The following is a 9,328-nucleotide window of genomic DNA, read 5'->3' as shown; positions in this document are numbered from 1 at the left end:
AAGGTTACAATGCACACTATTAAATGTGACTTGGTTAGACGATTTCAATCACCCTATTATGAGTGAGCCTTGTTAAAGGGCTTTAGATCATTCACTTGGAATTTCATCTAGTTAAATGATTTATAGATGACTAGTAGGTCAACCTTAATCCAAAGGATTTACCCTAGACTGATACAATGATTATAAAGTAATAGTAAAGCTTGATTTTATAAAAACTTACAACTTCACTTTGTAGATTACCAATCATTGTTTCAATCCTCCATTCTACTTGTCTTTCATAGAATTTAGCTTTGATAGCTTGTCCACCCTTCTAGCATCCATACCCTTAAACATTATTTCTTTTCTTTCCAATAGTAGTCTTTTCTCTTTAGTCACTCAATGAAGAAATATCTTAGACTCCTTGTCATCTTTACGTTCTCGCACATGACAACCTTTGCTTTTGAGCAAAAATTTCTATAAATAGAAAATTTAGATCTTTTAACATACATCCTCTATTGTCCATTTTAATGTTAGGTAGGATTATTTAGGATTCAATGAATCTACACACATTTTCATTTTATTCCTTCTAGAAACTTTTCCTCCAATCATTTTTGAGTTCACCTCAAAATGGTTTATCTTGAATTTTATGCCACCAACTCATCAACCTTATCTTCCATATAGTTCACGCAATCCAAGAAATTAAACTTGTTGTCTCAATTTCATTGAATTCATGATCTTCCTCATAATGCTAACATCAAAATTAAATTTCTTCTAATGCTTGACACATACTGAATTGATCAACATCCACTATCAAATCACACAGCATGAGGTAAAGTTTACTTGTGCTCGGCATCAACTAAAATTTACTTGGCTAACACTGTATCACCCAACATACAGTAGAATTTGACTTTTCTTGGCTCCAACTAATTTTCTTCTTGGCTTACCCTAACTTTTCTGAGCACCTACTATGCAGATTGTTAAGCTTGGTAGATAAAATTCATTTTACTTTTTTTTTCTGAATTCAGTCAGTGTATCCAATGTTTGCAATCTTGAAGACAATCAATGCACTATGATGTCATTTTCTTAACTGATTTGTGTACTTCATTTCCATATCATAATTCAACCTTTCCTCTAGGTGTTATTGTTACCTTATTTGATCAAATCATCTTCATCAATCAAACAAATTATAGCACTCAAATCGTCTAAGAAATTTTCTAACTAGCAAGTAGTAGGTTTGACATTAGTGAAAAAATAATGATTGAAACACATTCTCCTACTTGTATCAATTTATTTTCAATAAAGTTCCTCTTTGGCATTGATGGCAATCCAAACTTAATCAGAACAACCAACAATAACATGAAAAAGAAAAAAATTCTTGTATAGAAGTCTCTCCCTCTATCAACAACTTTCATCCTCTATATAGTGTTGCAAAATTTTGTTTTGATCAATAGATAATCAACCAACTCATACATATAACTCCCTCTTGATCAATTCTTATATCTCCCTTAGCACTATCTACTATCTCCCTCTAAGTAGATATTCCATGTTTCTCCCCCTTTATTTCTCTCTCTCTTTCTCTTTCTCCCTCTTTGACAAAAATGCCAAAGAATTTTCATCTTAATTTGTAGATATGAATTTTTTTAGTTTTTCCCTCTATTACCTACCTTGTGACTAATTTGTAGCTCCACTTCTTTGATTACTTTAGGTAGCTCCTTAACTAAGATCAACTCTATCAATGTGTAACATATGTAAATCATCTTGTTTGATGCAAGGAACTTTTCATGATTCTCAAATAGCCTTGGATAGGGGTATCACCCATAATTTACCTCTTAGATACTCATCAACATCCTTAGGTAATGCTTTTGTGAAGATATCAACTATTTTCTCTTTTGTGTTAACATATTCCATCTTCACCTCTTTATCTTGAACTAAATCTCTCAAGTAATGGTACTTGATTAAAATGTGCTTAGTCTTTGTATGCTTTGTAGGATCCTTTAATATATTTATATCACTTATATTATTACAATAAAGTATCACAAGTTCAGTGATTTCGTTGTTCATACCTTTGAGAAGTTGGTTGATCCATACAATGTTTGTACAATTTACTACAGCAACAACATGTAATACCCTCAACCAACACAAACTAAAGAAAACCATAAACAATAAACCAAAACACACCAAGAAGATTATAAACCAATTTTTAAAAACAAAAATTATTAAAAAATAATAATATTCATTACACATTAACCCTATTACTACAGGTTCAGTAAAGTACTCATAATCTGCAATGTAATATTCTCCAAATTGTTACATCAAAGTATATAACATATCAATACTCTTATTAAAAGTACAACAGCTTTTAAAATACAATCAAATAAATCTCTTATTTAAATGCTAAACAACCAAATCTTCTAAGACCGTAATCAAACATATCCCGAACTTGAAATCAGATCATCACAAACACAACACACCAAACAAGGCTTAGTACAAATCAAATCAAAATAACCTCCAAAACCTGCACGTTAGATTTAGTAACAAAAACTATCATTATTAAATCCAATTAACAAAAGTACTGAGAATACAATTTTCTTTTCACAGAAAATTGTAAAGTAAGTACATAAATTTCTTACACACAGATATGCAGAAATAAACTCGCATAGAATATGACAAGGTAATGATCCAGTAGTCCATGGGTGTCAACATAAGAATCTACATTTAGCCACTCGTGGATCTCATTATGTCAAGTGAAACCATAATGTTCTTATCTTATTATATGATTCCCAACCCATGAAATTTTAAAAAGTTACCACTTGATTAACTAACTATCATAAAATTTCCCATAAGGATCTAGACTAGTGTCAGAGGGCATCCGGCAACATAATTCTATCACCACAAGTTACTCGCTTTATGATAGCCACCCAATCTAAAGGATCACACTTCTATAATCTAACATACACAAAATACTAAATATACTAATTGGTAGAAAAACTTAGATTAATTTTCCAATACCAACTAATACATTTATTCCATTTGCTTCAATATAACAATTGCACCAGCAAACAAAAATATCACTTGAAACCATTTTCAATCTTTCAAAGTACCAGATAAAACCATATTTGAATCCATGCTAATTCCACTATATGTCAGCTATATTGAAAATAAATAATAAGAAATTGACTTTACTAAAATTCATTATAATTATATTTCATAAAAAAAATGCATTAATAAAATGATCCACACACATATAGTTCCATCAAATTATAAAATTATTCTACTACCATTTCCAAAACTAGTAATCATAATTAATTTCTAGATTATATATCTATGGTAAAACTAACAGTACAATTCATAAGGATATACTTACACATTGATACATGTAAACAAATACATGTACATATATATATGCACAACATTAATACATATACATACACACACTTCCTTTCATATACCAAAATATAGATACAACCTTATTAATTTAAAGTCAATTTTAAAATAGATAATATCCTCTTTCCATTGTACAACTAATAACTAATTTGCTACCAGTTAATACAATTCTTCTACTTAAATTAGTAACTGTTGACATTGTATCGATATCATAGTGTTTGTTTTGTTTTCGAATTCTCAAAACCAACACAATCTATAAAATAATCTTATTAGCATATTGATGTTTTAGACTAAACATATGTTAACAGTCGCAGAGAATATCCCTATGCTATGGTTTTATCATCACACAGAACTTCGAAACCCATCATCACAAATAGTGTAAAAATTATGAGTTTATATCATTAAACCCTAGTTACACATTATTATAGATGAAAGACAACAATCGAAAAAAATTCATGCAATCATTTAGTTTCCTAATTGCTATCTAAAAATTGACCCCCAAACTAAATTTTTTGATACTGCAAAACGTTTAAACAACAACTGTCTGACAAAATAAACATTCTCTATACCCTCAATCCATAGTCATAATCTACTAAACATTGCAAATTCATGACCAAAAGTTAATGTTACCACACTCTCCTATTCAAGGCCGAGTCACAATAGTGAGCAAAGTATTAAATATGAAGCAAGGTAACCATAGAGCTCGGCTCATCTAACAGCCAATACCTTATTATATCTAAGAACCACACACACAAACTACAATTATAACATACACATAAAGTTCAAACACAATACCCATATACAATATTATTTCCAAAATGATATCTCCATACCCTTATTCGGTATTGTTACCAAAGCGATATCTCCATACCCGTATTCAAATATGGGTACGTGTTGAACTAAACAAATTCGCACACAAACCATACTCTGCATTAACTCATGCTAGAGTATAATAAAAACCATTAAAAATGAAGAAAACTATATATACTTATAAATTTTCAAACTTTTTGAATGCAATAAAAATAGGAAAAATACAAAAAATGTATATTCTTACACCCGTTAATGGGTTTAAACTAAATTTGACTATGAAACCCCAAATTCAACATACACCCAGAATTGGATATGAATACCAAACAAAACATCAAATTAATAATCAATATTCACCATTAATCATTGAATATAATATGAAAAGGAGAATAGAGTTAGAGATTAAAGCCCCTTGCCTATTTATACGTGAAAATCAACACAAGAAAACTATCGGAGAGTCCTCTTCTCACACTCACAACCCCACACTTCCAAATCAACAAAACTAAACACAAATCTACCAGAGAAACCTTCTTAATAATGGCAATTGAGAAAACCCATGAAAAGACAACCAAATCATCAATGAAACAAAAACAAGAACCTCTAAAATACTAATAAGAAACAACATTCTCCATCATGGCCTTCAAAATTTCCATGAAAAATGCAGAGAAACCTGCTCAACAGAGCATCGACAATTCCTAACTGAAAACCCACAATGGCGGTTTGAGCTTAGGCATCGTGCGAATTCAATGAAACAAACCCTAAAAAAAATCTCACTCAAAAGCTACTGCGACACTTGGCAAACATAGTACCCAATATGACCTGTAACACATTAACTGCATATGCATTGCCACCTTCACCAAAACCCAAAACCTTTGCAATGTCCATTGAATTTAGGCATCGATATCTTAGCTTTGCATAAGTATAGGTTAAGAGATAGTTGAGTACCATTCGATATGTTAGTCTAGGTACTAACCCCTTATAGTTAGCAATCGATATGAATAAATTTTAACATCAATTCAGGCTAACATCGATATTAACATTAACATATTAAACATTACCAATAGATAAGTATTTTTATACACACACACACACACACACACACACACACACACACACACACACACACAAATACAAGCACACTAACATACAAACAACTACATATACATACACGTATATGAATATAACTAATATATATATACACTTATATTTATATATACATATATGTTTATTTATACAATGCTATAATTATATATATATACACACACACACACTTAAATCCAGCTATAACAGATACAAGGTACTGATAAAATTTAATGCTACCAAAGTATAAATCTAAAAATATGAATCAGTCAAAAGCAAAACTGAAACCATACTAACATTGATTTAATAAAATTTGATTCCTAAATCCAGATTAATTTAGATGACAACATTCTGAATATAACATAAAACTGAAAATATATAAAAAAAATCTATTTCTAAGAATCAGATTTTGAATAACCTCTAAATTCTCGAAGAGTTTAACATAATAAAACTAGATTTAAAGTAACTTAACTAGTACCAAACCAATCAGAAAAACAACTAATCATAGGTTCCAAAGTGTCAGATGTAGATGGTTAGGACCATGACACCCTCCCCCACTAGCTTAGGCTTACTCTTGGAAGCCTGAAAACAAACGAGGATGAGAAGCTTTCATTTCCCTGGTATCTTCCCAAGTTGCTGAGGTATCATCATTATGATCCCATAATACCATTACTTGTTCCACCTTGTGACCTCTGAGATTTATCTCTCTTTGCTGAATGATTTGCATGGGTTCTAGCATCAACTGGCCATCCACTACCTGTAATGCATTCCAATTCAGAACATGAGTGATATTGGGTATGTATTTTCTCAAAACAGACACATGAAAGACATCATGGATTCGAGATAGACTAGGAGGCAAAGCAAGGCTGTAGGCAACCGGACCAACACATTCCAAAATTTCAAATGGTCCCACAAAACGTGGAGATAATTTGGAACCTTTACCATATCCAATAGAATTTTTTCTAGGTCTGACCCACAGAAATACTTTGTCCCCAACCACAAACTGATGCTCTCTCCTATGCAAATCTGCATACTTTTTCTGTCTATCCTATGCTATAAGAAGTTGTTCCTTGATTCTTTTCGCTTGTTGTTCCATATCTCGAAGCATTTTTGGACCTAGGAGAATTCTATCTTCCAAATTATCCCAGATCAAAGGTGTTCTACATGGTCATCCATACAAAGCTTGAAATGGAGCCATACCTATAGAGCTTTGATAACTGTTATTATATGCAAATTCAACTAAATGCAAGAATTCTTCCCACTTGTTCTACCTATCCATGACGTACATTTTGAGCATGTCCTCTAGAATCTGATTTACACGCTAAGTTTTCCCATTAGTCTCAGGATGATGTGCAGAACTAAAATTCAGCCGAGTACCAAATTCACGTTGCATAGACCTACAAAGTAAAGATGTGAAAATGAGGTCCCTATCTAAGATGATCTTCTTTGAAATCCTATGAAGTCTTACTATCTATTCCAAAAAAATATGTGTTGCAGATGTAGCATTAAAAGAAGATCTTACTGGAATAAAATGTGCAACTTTGGTTAACCTGTCCACTACAACCATGATAGCATCATGCCTCCTAACTGACAAAGGTATTCCCACTATGAAATCAATGGAGATGGTATCCCATTTCCATCCAGGCACACTGTGAGATTGAAGTAAACCAGTAGGATGCTGATGTTCAGCTTTCACCCTTTGACATTCTAAACATCTAGCCACAAAATTTGCAATGTCTCTTTTCATACCTAGCCAATAGTAATGCTGTTTTAGATCAGCATACATTTTCTTAACACCAGGATGAGCTGAATAAGGCACTTTATGAGCTTCAGACATAACCAAATTTCATAGTTCTCCAACCTCAAAAAGATATGTACTACCTATATAGATCAGGAACCCATCAATGCTAATAGAATACCCCTCAAATCTGCCTTCTAACATGCTGCCACTATCTAAAATAGCCTTGACATCCAAAAACCATGGATCAAAAACTATACTTCGCATTATTTTCTCCTTCAACTCCATTGTGAGAGTTAAAGAAGAGAGCTCATGACATCTTCTGCTAAGAGCATCAGCCACTTTGTTCTCTTTACCTTGCACATATTTAACTTCAAAGTTATATTCACACAAAAATTCCATCCATCTGCATTGCCGTGCATTCAAATTTGGCTTTATGAAAACATATTGAAGACTTCTATGATCAATATGCAACTCAAAATGTTGTCCAAGGAGAAAATGTTGCCATTTGGTCAACACATGCATTACTATAGCAAGCTCCAAATCGTGAGTAGGATAGTTTAACTCATGATCCTTGAGTTTCCTAGATTCGTAAGCAATCACCCTACCATCTTGCATTAAAACTACTCCTAATCCATCCAAAGAAGCATCCATGCAAACTTCAAATTATTTACAAGGATCAAGTATAGCCAAAACAGGTGCGCTAGTCAGACGTTCTTTAAGATGCTGAAAAGCCTCTTCACACTTATCTGACCAGACAAATTTCTTACCTTTTCTCTGAAGAGAAGTGATAGGTTGTGCTATTTTTGAGAAATTAACCACAAACCTTCGGTAATAACTAGCTAGACCAATAAAAATTCTCACTTCAGACACATTTGTAGGTGTTGGCCATTCTACAATAGCTCTAATCTTAGTTGGATCTACGACTATTCCATCTCCTGTAATAATGTGTTCAAGGTGACCTATTTTGGATTTGAAAAATTCACACTTATCAAGATTAGCATACAGCTTATTCCTTTGGAGACATTCAAAAACTTGTCTCAAATGTTGTTCATGCTCCTCCAAGGAGTTAGAATAAATCATAATATCATCCAGAAAGACAACTACAAATTTATCAAGGAAAGTTCTAAAAACTCCCTGCATCAAACTCATAAATACTGATGGTGCATTTGTTAAACCAAAAGGTACAACACTGAATTCATAATGCCCATACCTAGTTTGAAATGCTATTTTATGGATATCGACTTCTTGAATTCTAAGTTGATGGTACCCAGATTTAAGATCAATTTTAGAAAATATCTTTGCACCCTTCACTTGATCAAATAAGTCATCAATCCTAGGAAATGGATACGTATTCTTGATAGTAACTTTGTTCAATTGTCTATAATCGATACACAATCTAAGAGATCCATCCTTCTTAATGAAGATAACAGGTGCACCCCAAGGAGAGACACTTGGTCTGATCAGCCCTTTCTCAAGAAGTTCTTCCAGTTGAACCTTGAGTTCCACTAACTCTTGTGCTATCATACGATAAGGAGTTTCAAAAATAGGTTTAGTTCCAGGCACAAGATCAATCCTAAAGTCTATTTCTCTCTTAGGTGGAATACCCAAAATTTCTGTTACAAACATATCAGAAAATTCCTTTAGCAAGGGATGGTCTAAACTTGTTTGCTTTGCCATGGATTCAGAAAAATTATTAACAGAAATAGAAAACATCTTGCAACCTTTCCGTAAACACCTTTAAAGTTGTTTAGCAGATAAAGTTCTAATAGAAATAGGCCTCTTAATACCAGATATGAAATTGCTTGCCCCAACATCATCAATGCATTCAATAGTCTTTTTGTTGCAATCAATTATAGCTTGGTGCTGATCCAACCAGTCCATTCCCAAAATTACATCATAGGTTCCTAAAGGAATAACTCTGAGGTTTGCTATAGTGGTAAATGACTTAAGATGAATTTCACAATCTACCACAATCAGCCCACTTTCTACCTTAGATCCAGAAGCTAACTCAACTTGCCATGCCATCTCAGCCTTTCTCATAGGAATTTTACAATGTTTAATCAAATTGGTAGAAATGAAAGAATCAGTGGCACCTGAGTCAAATAAAATGGAAATTTTGGTACCTTGAAAAGTACCTTTAGCCTCGATCATTGTGTTCTAATGTTCTGCTTGATTATGATCCATAGTAGCAAAAATATGGTGGTTCTTTCTAGAATCACCAACAGTATCTTTAGAACCTAATGCTCTTGGCCTTCCCTAATTATTTTCTTTAAGAGGACAATTCCATTGCAAATGACCCAATTGCCCACAATGCCAACATTCTGCTCCTCTTTTGGT

At 32.7% G+C, this 9,328-nt stretch overlaps 1 protein-coding gene across 1 annotated transcript; it reads right to left on the bottom strand.

Annotated features, from left to right (window-relative positions):
• Positions 1 to 5,818: 5,818 nt before the first annotated feature.
• Positions 5,819 to 8,668, bottom strand: LOC149572660 (uncharacterized). Its single transcript, XM_089815867.1, has 4 exons — positions 8,202 to 8,668; positions 7,132 to 7,394; positions 6,801 to 6,999; positions 5,819 to 6,218 (listed from the first exon to the last, which is right to left on the bottom strand). Exons 1-4 carry the CDS (start codon positions 8,666 to 8,668, stop codon positions 5,819 to 5,821), a joined length of 1,329 nt encoding a protein of 442 aa, XP_089671993.1.
• Positions 8,669 to 9,328: the final 660 nt, after the last annotated feature.

Source organism: Cupressus sempervirens, chromosome 2 (genome assembly GCF_028749045.1).
Source record: "Cupressus sempervirens isolate cs-2001-9-10 chromosome 2, ASM2874904v1, whole genome shotgun sequence".
Lineage (NCBI taxonomy): Eukaryota > Viridiplantae > Streptophyta > Pinopsida > Cupressales > Cupressaceae > Cupressus > Cupressus sempervirens.
This window is presented reverse-complemented; position numbering and strand designations above follow the sequence as displayed.

What these genes read in the sequence shown, in the direction of transcription:
- LOC149572660 (XM_089815867.1), bottom strand. Translation starts at nt 8,668, where the DNA reads ATGGCAAAGCAAACAAGTTTAGACCATCCCTTGCTAAAGGAATTTTCT. An exon ending in TGGGTTCCTGATCTATATAG is followed by an intron (nt 7,000 to 7,131) that starts GTAGTACATATC and finishes ACTATTGGCTAG; the next exon opens with GTATGAAAAGAGACATTGCA. An exon ending in ATCATGGTTGTAGTGGACAG is followed by an intron (nt 6,219 to 6,800) that starts GTTAACCAAAGT and finishes TCTGTGGGTCAG; the next exon opens with ACCTAGAAAAAATTCTATTG.